The sequence below is a fragment of the Sycon ciliatum genome, chromosome 13 (assembly GCF_964019385.1).
Source record: "Sycon ciliatum chromosome 13, ocSycCili1.1, whole genome shotgun sequence".
Lineage (NCBI taxonomy): Eukaryota > Metazoa > Porifera > Calcarea > Leucosolenida > Sycettidae > Sycon > Sycon ciliatum.
The window spans coordinates 14,867,392-14,880,730 of NC_088655.1; the positions used below are offsets into that span (position 1 = coordinate 14,867,392).

General features: G+C 46.8%; 1 protein-coding gene and 2 non-coding genes across 3 annotated transcripts; all 3 read left to right on the top strand.

Annotated features, from left to right (window-relative positions):
* The first annotated feature begins 352 nt into the window (after positions 1-352).
* LOC135829199 (cell surface glycoprotein 1-like) lies at positions 353-13,188 on the top strand. The gene is made up of 6 exons (XM_065341606.1): positions 353-867; positions 5,184-5,401; positions 5,899-6,138; positions 6,872-7,499; positions 9,750-11,309; positions 12,270-13,188. The coding sequence occupies exons 1-6, from the start codon at positions 828-830 to the stop codon at positions 12,389-12,391; spliced, it is 2,808 nt and encodes a 935-aa protein (XP_065197678.1). The 5' UTR covers positions 353-827; the 3' UTR covers positions 12,392-13,188.
* Trnag-gcc (transfer RNA glycine (anticodon GCC)) lies at positions 4,660-4,730 on the top strand. The gene has a single exon. It is a non-coding gene; the product is annotated as a tRNA-Gly (tRNA).
* Trnap-agg (transfer RNA proline (anticodon AGG)) lies at positions 12,733-12,804 on the top strand. Its single transcript has one exon. It is a non-coding gene; the product is annotated as a tRNA-Pro (tRNA).
* Positions 13,189-13,339: the final 151 nt, after the last annotated feature.

Here is a 13,339-nt window from a genome sequence, read left to right on the forward strand (position 1 = left end):
GTACTGCACGTTGCAGCTGTGGAAGTGTGGGCAATTCAGAGTGTTGGGACGATCCCGAAGTGTCCCGGATGCCACGCGTCCTATACATCCCCCTACACTGCTACAGCCTGGTTAGTGCATCTACGACAGCAGCTCCAGCAGCCACAACCGCAACAATACTCTCTGTCGTCCAAATGACTCTTGCCGGTCTGCAGGGAGAAGAGACGTGCGTGTCTGTGCAGGAAACTGTGTTGGTTCTTCGTCTTCGTAATCAACACTCACCCAACCTACACCAGCGCTTCTCAGGGATACTGTACGTGTTCACTGTTGGCTGTTACCCATGCGCACATGACTTTCTTGCCACAGTTCTCCAGTACATGTACATGTATGATCTAGTCCGTGTACATGTAATGCCAGTATTGTGCGACAGGGGACACAAGACCAATCGGTCAAAATTATCCTGAGGGAGCCAGGACTCCGGAGCCATGCTTGCAAACTCCCCACCATAATTATGCTCTCTCCGCCCTGTACTGAACAGGCGACCACTGCTGCTGCCTACTCTTCCGACTAATGAAGCCAGTCTCCACCACAACAAGGAGAGGAAAGATAGAGTGTTGTGTCTCTGGGTGTCACGTACAACTATGCAAGCCTCCATGTTGCAGACCAGGAAGATGTGCTTTCAGGTTATTCAGCTTGTTCAGACACAGCTTTCTTAGCAGAGTAAAGCTGAGCTTTCTGGTAATGCGATCGGATCGATCGGGACAACGACAGATCTTCGAAATCTTGCAAACTCTGCTACATATGCTCCAGGGATCAGCTCAGCTACATTGGGAGACCGCTGTTGGACAATGTGGGCTCTGCTGACCAGTATTCTGCTCTTCATCTTCTGTGAGTACCGCTACGATAGTGAGCGTGTTGGCATCTTGTACATGTACATCAGGAAAGGGGCAACGGTTGCATGGAAGAGTGCTGAATGCACAGAATGCAGAGCTTTCACACACACATACAAACAAACACACACACATACAAACAAACACAAGCCCACTCAGGTTAATAGGTTGCCACCCCGACATCATTGGTTGCCTGAAGATTGCCACAGTGGCATGAAACTCAGAAGAGCAGCCTTATCCAGCACGGTTTATCTTCCACATGTGTGGTCATTCGTTAACATTACTTGCCCACTAGGGTAAGTAAGTTCTAGTAAAGTTGGCACGTCCGCGTTACGACCGACTATACGTTGAGAAACACAAAAATCATATCGAACAGTTAACCGAGTACCAAGCGGCCAGCTACAAGGTTAGAAGGTGGACCGCTACTATGGGAGACATGCACATACAGCACCAGCTCAGGCTCCGATTGTGCTACGCGTGGAGATATACACCTTCCTATCGCACTCTTTCGGAATTCCTTGGTTATCTTGCTAATAATCTTTGTTGCAGTATCGGATGGACAGGGCATTATAGCTGATGGCGATTGACGCGACGGCGTACTTCATGCAGTTATTGACACGTTGTACTAATGAAGCAAACCCAAGCATACTCCACGTAATCATCTCCTAGACACGTCGCCAGGACATGCAGTCCTGTCGATGTGTCTAGAGCGCTGACGGTAGTCTCTCTGTCACATACATTGACCACAGAAACCTGTACTGTATACGGTATACAAACTCACATTGTCCGTTCGTGTCCGTGAACGCATGCATCAGTGGTTCCGTAGTAGAATCCTGGCTTGCCATGCCAGATGGCCCGGTTCGATTCCCGGCCGGTGCAGTTTTCTGAGACCTTATATTCTCGCCACAACGGCATGTGCTTTCCAGCCGACCACGGCAACCAAACCATCGACAAACAGACTCCAATACAGGGACAGATACAGATACTCTTTCATGCAGCTGGTTCTGACCGGCATGATTATTATGTTTCATCATCACGGAAGACATTCGGATAATGTTGAATGGATAGAATATCTGAGGAGCACTCTCTTTCAGCGAATAATAGCTGACAAACAAAGAAGAAAATCAGCGCATTGATTTGCGCTTGAGGGTAACCGCTAGTGCAAAACCACGAGAATGTGTAAGATACCGCGGTAAAGGTGATGCAAGAACGTGCAAGTTCCAACACATACAGTAACTTGTGACGTGAGATGAGTGTAGTCGTGTAGCTACACATTACCTACAATTTAGGTGAAACGAATAGATCGAATATTACTGGCACAGCTCTGCATGCAAGTGATCACGCGAGAGGACCCTGGGATATTCACTCCTCAGTGTAAAACAGTGAACTGTTTCGCCCTGAGCATGGGCAACTCCGGAAAACTTGGTTAAACGAGACTGACCTGACGTTTGCACGAAAGGGACAGGGTGTGAGGGTTTGGACTGACGTTTTTAGTACATTACCATGATTACTGTCACGGGTGACTCAGTCCAGATATTCACACATAGTGCTGTGCCGGCAACTGAAATCCGACCCCTGAGCGGTGTGCTCACATCGCAAAGACCCAACACGGGATCGTAAAACTACGAAACAGAGACAGCTAGAATGTGAACGCACCGCTCAGGGGTCGGATTTCAGTTGTCAGCATTGTAGTTCTGTGCTGCAAACATCAGCCTAGATTCACCGATTTCTCGGGCGTGGTCCTTCCTTAGGAGAAGCATTAACATAAAGTGAATAATTAATGATGCACTGTCCGCAAGCAGCTGCTTTCCCTGAAGTATGTTACGCCATTCAAGCGGCACCCGAGGAATTCAGGGGAAGCGGAGGGAGAACGGTAAAGAGCAACGACGTCTACGGTAATACATATACTCGCAACGGCAAGAACACTACTAAGAGTAGTAAGAACACTACTAAGAGTAGTAATAACACTACTAAGAGTAGTAAGAACACTACTAAGAGTAGTAATAACACTACTAAGAGTAGTAAGAACACTACTAAGAGTAGTAAGAACACTACTAAGAGTAGTAAGAACACTACTAAGAGTAGTAATAACACTACTAAGAGTAATAAGAACACTACTAAGAGTAGTAATAACACTACTAAGAGTAGTAAGAACACTACTAAGAGTAGTAATAACACTACTAAGAGTAGTAAGAACACTACCAGGAGTAGTAAGATCGTTAAGAGGACCTCCCACGATCATGCAGCGATCGACCTCCCCACGGGAGTCAAATCCCTCCTGCAAGCGTGGCTGGATAGTGTACTGTGTTTATCGACACTGTTAGCTTTTAAAGCACCATGGCATGGAGATGTCAAAAATTAGTAACACCAGCAGTGTGACTCCTACAAAGATAGCTACATGTATGTCGCATAAGATTATGAGACTACAGTGGTACCATGGTGCGTGAGTACAGGGAGTAAATGCCGTGCGGGCTGTTCGCGTGACTGCTCGCAGACTCGCAGTACTGTGCTGGAGCCCCAAGTCTGAACATTCAGCCCGCGGTATTCTTACAACCTTCACTGAAGAGATTGATTGATATGACCGAAATAGCTGTACGGAGGAATACGTTTTACCAATACACTGTAACAGTCAATACAGTCATGTACTACAAGTGGTATCAATAGGCCTGGGCGGATAATGTTAGTTATTTTGCGGGATAATGCTAATGGCAATGCCAGAAAAACTGTATCATAATGCTACTTATAATGCTGCTGTTCCTAATCAAATCCGTTGATCCCCGAGCTACAGAGAGTGCTCAATGTCAGAGACAGAGCTTAGTACATAGCAGACTCAGCGGAGGACGTTCAGGTTGGTTGTAACTCTGAGTTTCATGCCGCTAGGCAATCATCAGACAACTGAACCTCGGGTCTGCCCAACATGCTGCTGTTCCTACATGTATGTAATGCCAGCAATTCACCAGTAGTAAGCATGGAAAATGGCTTGCTTGGGCAGTATTGTGCACGTTTCGTAATTCTACGTAGACGGCATGCTAGAAAATCATGATCATAATTCTAATTTTATGCTGCTATTGCTCCATAACGCCAGCAAAACCGCAATAGTATGTATGGAAAATGGCTTAGTTTGGACAATCCTATGGAGGTTGTGCAGTTCTATGTGCAAGGCATGTAACGGTCCATTTTTTGTAGTGGCCAAAACTTTCATAATTTGAGTATAATGCCACTTTTGTGGAAATGTAGTGTTATAATGCTAGCATAATGCTCGTTGCTAATCGCACACTATAATGCTACTTATAATGCTAGCATTATCCGCCCAGGCCTAGGTATCAACAACGACTTAGAATTTAACTGCTGGTGTCAATCGGGTCGGGCAGAGAGCGCATGTGGAGCACTGGCAGTTTGACCTAAACCAATGATGATGAGGTCGACGGCTAGGCTACTGTTTCTTACCCTCCTATCATCAAAGTGTTTGGCCTCCGCAAAGTAATGAGCAAATGTCTGCATTAGAGGGTGAAAATCCTTGGAAAAACACGCAAACACATAATTATAACCACTACTTCTAGGCTCCGCACAACCCAACTGAGTGTAGAAGTAGTTTGCGTGAATCTCCTAGTAATGGATATCATTGAGTCTTCAGATTGTCTTGGGGGATCCCCGTACCCGTCCGAAGACTCAGAACAGACGTCGCTAGTGTTTAAACTCACCGAGAGTGCATCATTATTATTGTATTATTGAGAGTGCACTGTGCAGTGGTGCTATGTTATGTCACATCTTTGATGCCAAGAGTGTGCGCGCATTGGTGGTTCAGTGGTAGAATCCTCGCCTGCCACGCGGGGGGCCAGGGTTCGATTCCCGGCCAATGCATTTTCCCGTTTTTTTCCTCTTGAGTTGAGTGTCATGTCGTCTCTTGGGGTGTTTTTTGCATCGGCAAGACTGCTGAGTCTTCCTCACGGAATCTGATATTGATGATCTGTTCCTTCTTTTTTCCCTCTCATTCCTTTCGGGACTAATGAAGCGCTCTCATCTCTATGTAAGTGGCATGCCTGTCAGAATTTTACCCTTTTCCCCGTAACACGATACTTTTTTTATGCAGTTGGTGACTATGCATGATGAGACAACTTGTCATGAAGTGCCAGCCGCGAGTTATTGCGTGTGCGTGCGTGTGTATGTGTGCGTGCATATGTGTGTGTGTGTGTCACTATGTGCATGTGTATGTTCATGTGTGTGTGTGTGTGCGTACGTGTATGTGTCTGCATGTGCGTGTGTGTATGTGTGTGTGTGTGTATGTGTGTATGTGTGTCCGTGTGTAATGTGTAGGTCTCACCAGCGCACTATACGCTACAGACAGAGGCGCTGCGACGCTCGGGCAGCGATCCTTGCTGACCGTGTCCGCAGGCAGTGTCGGAGGTCTAATCGGATTCCTGGTGGCGTGTGTATCTCAAGACACCCAGTTACTTTCTCTGTTCACATCGCTCAAAGACATATTGGTACTTTGGGCAGTGGGTGTAGCACTGCTATCGCATACATGTCACAAGGTATGAGACGTTTCTGGGCTTTCTATGTAAGCGAAGTGTATTGTGTTTTTTCTTCTTTAAAAACTCCATAACAATAGCTGAGATATTGCGGCTTCGGCAGTAATCCTACGAGAAGGTGGCTGCTCCAAACGTTAGACATGCCCCCCCCCCTCCCCCGATGGCATTTACTTGCAATAACCGGAGTTCTTTCTTTAACCGCATCTTTATAGACAGTCTGGTTGTTGGATCTGATCTATCCTCCCCACCGTTTAGGACTGAGCCGCATCTGACGCCTGATCATGGGGTGGTGGCGTTCCACGGAAGCAGAAAGGTGGTTCTTGACCGACCCTGTACGCGAATGAAATGAATCCTTTTGGCCATATCCCGAAAAATGATGAAAAAAGATTTATCGGGTTTTGCCTTCCAGCTATTCATATGCATCATTGTATGCAGAGGATATTATCTTCTCTTTGCTGATCAGATTAGGCGGGCATGCGTGTACATGTACTGCTGTTTAGGCTATTCAACAATCACCACCATCAGGGAAACTGCATCGCGGCACAGGGAGCAAACACAAGCATGGCCACAGTGGCTCTCACGAAGCTGGCAGTGGAGCTCACATACAGAAAGAAGGCTCTCGCCATCCTGAAAAACGTCCAGTGGGCACGATTGCAGTGAAGAATCCACCACCATCACGCCCAAACCGAACGGAAGGACACAGGGGAACACCTGATGGCAACCCAGAAACTACAGGGCATGTAAGTTAATACGGAGCAATGCTCTCGATCTCCATCCTGTTTCTCTGTCCCTCCCTGTCGCTGTAGCACAGACTATAGAGTACAATTAGAGTTTCTCCCTCCCTCCCTCCCTCCCTCTAGGTGTCGGCGGATAATGCCAGCATTATATCGAGCATTATACACCACCCGGAGCATTACGAGCAGTATAAAGCATTACGAGGCCAAAAATGGCATTATACGACGTTCTACATGACTGCATAGTAGATCTACACACATCGTCAATTCTTCATGTACAGATTCGTATCGGCTATAGCGTTGGTCTTTGATTGGCAACATTTATTAATTAGACTCCCTCCCTCCTTCCCTCCTCCCCCCCTCCCCCTCCCTCCCTCCCTCCCTCTCTCTCTCTCTCTCTCTCTCTCTCTCTCTCTCTCTCTCTCTCTCTCTCTCTCTCTCTCTCTCCCTCTCCCTCTCCCTCCCTGCGAATTTACGATGGCAAAATATGTGCAGAGCACTGCGGCGGTCACACGGAAACACCCATTACCCAAACATCACACGTTGTAATTATTCAGCAGGCTTTGAATGAACCCAATGTCCTGATTGCGTCATCAAAGAGTAGTAAAATTATCATTCTCGAGGGGGCCTTTATATCTGATAAGCCCTGGGTGGGAAAGTCGCCAATTGGTGGTAGCCTAGGTGACGAGACCTGACTCGTTCTAAAGTAACTTTATTTGATTGACCTGTCTGTTTACAGATCGCCTCAGCTAATCTCACTCGACCTACTGGGACAGCTACTACCAAGCCATTGGAAGTCACTCCGCCATCAACAGGTACTACTAAGCCACTAGAAGTGGCTCCAGCAACAATAGGTACTGGCGAAGACGGGACAGATCCAAGATCGCCTTCAACCACCGACCAAGGCAGTCTCTCCCATCACAACGGACAACCTAAAAGGCCTCAGCGAGATGAAGACACATCTAAACCTCAGCCGGACGGAGACAAAACCAAACAACATCCAGATGGAGACAAACGCAACCCTCAGCCAGGTGGAGACTCATCTAACCCTCAGCCAGATACAGACACATCAAAGCCTCAGCCAGATGGAGACAAAACCAAACAACACCAAGACGGAGCCACCTCAACACCTCAGCCAGATGAAATCAAAACCAAACCTCAGCCAGATGGAGAGACATCAAAACCTCAGCCAGTTGGAGACAAAACCGAGCAAAACCCAGACGGAGACGAAAGCAAACCTCATCCAGATGGAAACAAATCAAAACCTCAGCCAGATACATTGAAACCTCAGCCAATTGGAGACAAAAGCAAACGTCAGCCAGATCCATACACACCTTCAACTCAGCCAGATCAAGACAAAAGCAAACGTCAGCCAGATCCATACACACCTTCAACTCAGCCAGATCAAGACAAAAGCAAACGTCAGCCAGATCCATACACACCTTCAACTCAGCCAGATCAAGACAAAAGCAAACGTCAGCCAGATCCATACACACCTTCCACTCAGCCAGATCAAGACAAAAGCAAACGTCAGCCAGATCCATACACACCTTCAACTCAGCCAGATCAAGACAAAAGCAAACGTCAGCCAGATCCATACACACCTTCAACTCAGCCAGATCGAGACAAAAGCAAACGTCAGCCAGATCCATACACACCTTCAACTCAGCCAGATCGAGACAAAAGCAAACGTCAGCCAGATCCATACACACCTTCAACTCAGCCAGATCAAGACAAAAGCAAACGTCAGCCAGATCCATACACACCTTCCACTCAGCCAGATCAAGACAAAAGCAAACGTCAGCCAGATCCATACACACCTTCAACTCAGCCAGATCAAGACAAAAGCAAACGTCAGCCAGATCCATACACACCTTCAACTCAGCCAGATCAAGACAAAAGCAAACGTCAGCCAGATCCATACACACCTTCAACTCAGCCAGATCAAGACAAAAGCAAACGTCAGCCGGATCCATACACACCTTCAACTCAGCCAGATCAAGACAAAAGCAAACGTCAGCCAGATCCATACACACCTTCAACTCAGCCAGATCAAGACAAAAGCAAACGTCAGCCAGATCCATACACACCTTCCACTCAGCCAGATCAAGACAAAAGCAAACGTCAGCCAGATCCATACACACCTTCAACTCAGCCAGATCAAGACAAAAGCAAACGTCAGCCAGATCCATACACACCTTCAACTCAGCCAGATCAAGACAAAAGCAAACGTCAGCCAGATCCATACACACCTTCAACTCAGCCAGATCAAGACAAAAGCAAACGTCAGCCAGATCCATACACACCTTCAACTCAGCCAGATCAAGACAAAAGCAAACGTCAGCCAGATCCATACACACCTTCAACTCAGCCAGATCAAGACAAAAGCAAACGTCAGCCAGATCCATACACACCTTCAACTCAGCCAGATCAAGACAAAAGCAAACGTCAGCCAGATCCATACACACCTTCAACTCAGCCAGATCAAGACAAAAGCAAACGTCAGCCAGATCCATACACACCTTCAACTCAGCCAGATCAAGACAAAAGCAAACGTCAGCCAGATCCATACACACCTTCAACTCAGCCAGATCGAGACAAAAGCAAACGTCAGCCAGATCCATACACACCTTCAACTCAGCCAGATCAAGACAAAAGCAAACGTCAGCCAGATCCATACACACCTTCAACTCAGCCAGATCAAGACAAAAGCAAACGTCAGCCAGATCCATACACACCTTCAACTCAGCCAGATCAAGACAAAAGCAAACGTCAGCCAGATCCATACACACCTTCAACTCAGCCAGATCAAGACAAAAGCAAACGCCAGCCAGATCCATACACACCTTCAACTCAGCCAGATCAAGACAAAAGCAAACGTCAGCCAGATCCATACACACCTTCCACTCAGCCAGATCAAGACAAAAGCAAACGTCAGCCAGATCCATACACACCTTCAACTCAGCCAGATCAAGACAAAAGCAAACGTCAGCCAGATCCATACACACCTTCAACTCAGCCAGATCGAGACAAAAGCAAACGTCAGCCAGATCCATACACACCTTCAACTCAGCCAGATCGAGACAAAAGCAAACGTCAGCCAGATCCATACACACCTTCAACTCAGCCAGATCAAGACAAAAGCAAACGTCAGCCAGATCCATACACACCTTCCACTCAGCCAGATCAAGACAAAAGCAATCGTCAGCCAGATCCATACACACCTTCAACTCAGCCAGATCAAGACAAAAGCAAACGTCAGCCAGATCCATACACACCTTCAACTCAGCCAGATCAAGACAAAAGCAAACGTCAGCCAGATCCATACACACCTTCAACTCAGCCAGATCAAGACAAAAGCAAACGTCAGCCAGATCCATACACACCTTCAACTCAGCCAGATCAAGACAAAAGCAAACGTCAGCCAGATCCATACACACCTTCAACTCAGCCAGATCAAGACAAAAGCAAACGTCAGCCAGATCCATACACACCTTCCACTCAGCCAGATCAAGACAAAAGCAAACGTCAGCCAGATCCATACACACCTTCAACTCAGCCAGATCAAGACAAAAGCAAACGTCAGCCAGATCCATACACACCTTCAACTCAGCCAGATCAAGACAAAAGCAAACGTCAGCCAGATCCATACACACCTTCCACTCAGCCAGATCAAGACAAAAGCAAACGTCAGCCAGATCCATACACACCTTCAACTCAGCCAGATCAAGACAAAAGCAAACGTCAGCCAGATCCATACACACCTACAACTCAGCCAGATCGAGACAAAAGCAAACGTCAGCCAGATCGAGACAACACCGAACCTCAGCCAGATACTGACACATCAAAGCCCCAGCCACATGAAGACCCATCAAAACCACAACCACATGGAGACAACACCAAACAACACCGAGATGGAGACAACACCAAACAAAACCGAGATGGAGACAGAACCAAACCTCAGCCAGATGGAGACACATCTAAACCTCAGTCTGATACAGCCACATCTGAACCCCAGCCAGATGGAGACACATCTAAATCTCACTCGGATAGTGACAAATCCAAGCCTTACTCAGATGGCGACAAAAGCACACCTCGGCCAGATGGAGACACATCAAGATCTCATTCAGATATGGACACATCAAAACCTCAGCCACATGAAGACACATCGAAACGTCAGCCAGATCAAGACAACACCAGACAAAACCCGGATGGAAGCAAATCTAAACCTCAGCCAGATGGCGATAAAAGTAAACCTCAACCAGATGGCGATAAAAGTAAACCTCAGCCAGATATAGACACATCTGCACCTCAGCCAGACACATCTGGACCTCAGCCAGACACATCTGCACCTCAGCCAGACGGAGGCAAGGCCAAACAAAAGTCAAATGGAGACAAAACCAAGCCTCATCCAGATGGGGACGAAATGACACCTCCCCCACTGAAGGTAAAGAAACCCAAACCACCGTACCAAGGTGGAGGCGAAGAGAAACCTCCAGCAGATGGAAGCAAAATCAGTCAGTACCCTGATGTCGACAAACCCATTCCTAACCAAGATGCAGACAAACCCATGGCTAACCAAGATGGAGACAAACCTCTGCCTCACCAAGATGCAGACAATCCCCTGCTTAAACAAGATGCAGACAAAGCCAAGCCTCAACCTGATGTAGACAAACCCATGCCTACCCAAGATGCAGACAAACCCATTCCTTACCAAGATGCCGACAAAGCCAAGCCTCAACCTGATGTAGACAAACCCATGCCTAACCAAGATGCAGACAAACCCATTCCTAACCAAGATGCCGACAAAGCCAAGCCTCAAGCTGATGTAGACAACAGGACACCTCGGTCCGACGAAGACAAAAGCAGTACTCGCCCAGCTGGAGGAACAAACAAACCGGCCCTAAAGAAAGCTGAATCGCATTCAGATGAAGCGAACAAGAAAGGAGAAAGGATAGTTAGCAGCCCAGCTAAGCAAGATAAAGGTCTTCATCAAAGCAGTGCTGATGGTGACAGCAGAGAATCATCAAGTGATGATCGGAATCCACCTGATGATGCCGGCGGGAAACCCATGGATGGCAGCCACACAAACAATGCTGCCGAGACTGCAAACCCTGAGCGGCTGCCACACAAACAACGCAATGGACGCATTACTCTACAGCTGAGAATACCCAAAGGTAATATTCAAATCAATACGAGGTAGTGGTAGCGACTTCGGGAATGATTACACATGAAGAGCATTTGCTCCTCACACCGGAGCTCGCGCTCAAGTGTCAAGTCCAGTCGGCGGAAAAGCGTGAGTTCCGGTCTGGGGAGCAAACACCTTTGCTAATATTCACCTACCTACATCATTACAGACGAGTTGAGCCTGCTCCACTTTACTGACCAGGACCTGCTAATGGTATGTACTGTTGGTATTGATTTCGCTATGTACCCTGCCCGTGGGGTTCAGTCAACTTTGCTTGTAACGACACTCGGCCAGGCATCGGAAAAGTGTCCTTATACCCGAAGTCTCATTATATGTATTACAGTTGAATGTGACTTTGCTCTGGGCATGGACATTCTGTTGTTTTTTCGCGAATTGTCGTTATATCCGCAGTCGTTATTTGCGATGTTGACTGTAGTTCTCTCATCGTGTACCGTGCTGTTCCGAATGACATCTGATCAAGTCAGTCAACTTTGCACCGTCCCTGCACCAGTGGACATCCCAGTGTTCGCACGTCTAGACTCTAAGAGGCTAGAGCTACACAGCGCCTGGCGTGGTATTCACTTGCATGGTATTTACTCATACAATCGGATTTCATTCGGAACAGCACGGTACATGATGACCATTTTATCATGTAGAATGCGGTTGGTTTATGTGGCCACCTATCCAGCATTGCGCACAGCAGTAGAGTACGCGTTCATGACTTACTGTATTACTGAAGTATATGTATTATGTATGTGAAAGTAAGTCAATCTTTCTCGGACTTTGTCATTGCCTCATTGTACATGCATCTGTCTGGCGTTGTGTGTGTGTGTGTGTGTGTGTGTGTGTGTGTGTGTGTGTGTGTGTGTGTATGTGTATGTGTGTGTGTGTGTGTGTGTGTGTGTGTGTGTGTGTGTGTGTGTGTGTGTGTGTGTATGCACACGTTCAGGACACTCGGGAAGCAGACCCCACCACATCGCTCTGGTTCTGAAGCCCGGTCACGCCCGACGGTCGGGTACGATCACTGTTCAACCGCAGAAAGGCATAGCCGCTGTTTACATACATGGCTGATGTATGACTGGATGGCTGTATCGCTGTGAGTCTCAGGCTATTGGACAACCATATCACAGAGATACGCTGAGTGGCTGGTCACTGCAGAAATATCCGCCAGAGAAAATCCAGGTTCGAAAAGTGGACTCAGAACTGCACTAAAATTAGTGGCAGGACAATTTGCGTATCAGTACTATTATTTCCATTCGCTCAAGTACATGTAGTGAGTATTATTATAGTTTGCAATTTGTCAAGACCTAATGAGCATGCTGGCACTATGCTGCACTTTGCCATTCCTGCCTGCTTTATTCTACTTGCATACTTTGATCAAGCATGATGGAAGCAAGCTAATTTCTGTAGTTGGTCTGTTGGTCTAGGGGTATGATTCTCGCTTAGGGTGCGAGAGGTCCCGGGTTCAAATCCCGGACAGACCCATTTTTTTCTCCAAATCGCATGATATAATTATTATAGTCTCGGTATGCATAACTCTAGCCTGGCCTACAAAAAAAAGTTTATACATGTGACCTTTTGACTCTATTTTTAATATTTTTATTTTTTTAACACAGTTTATGGCATTCAATACACCGGGCACTTAGATCACTGAATAATCTTAGAAATTGCCCAAATCAAGTTATTTATATCCACTGAACGACACGATCTCTACCATAACCACATAAACCACGGTGGGTAGCTGATATAGCGTCAGGGACAGCGTATTTCGTTGTATACATCACTGTTCTTGACGTCAATACGCAGTTAACCTGATGTCACAGATCGCAGTGAATCTCGGACGTCCAGCACGCAACCAAAATTGGTCTTGCATGTGCCTGTAATGAATACACCTATTTATACCGGTAGATGTTATGCGATTACATCATCAATTACATCATCAATTACATCATCAATTACATCATCAATTGAGAACTTGAGATGTTTCGGCAAAGTGAGATGCCGTTTTCGCTAGTGGAT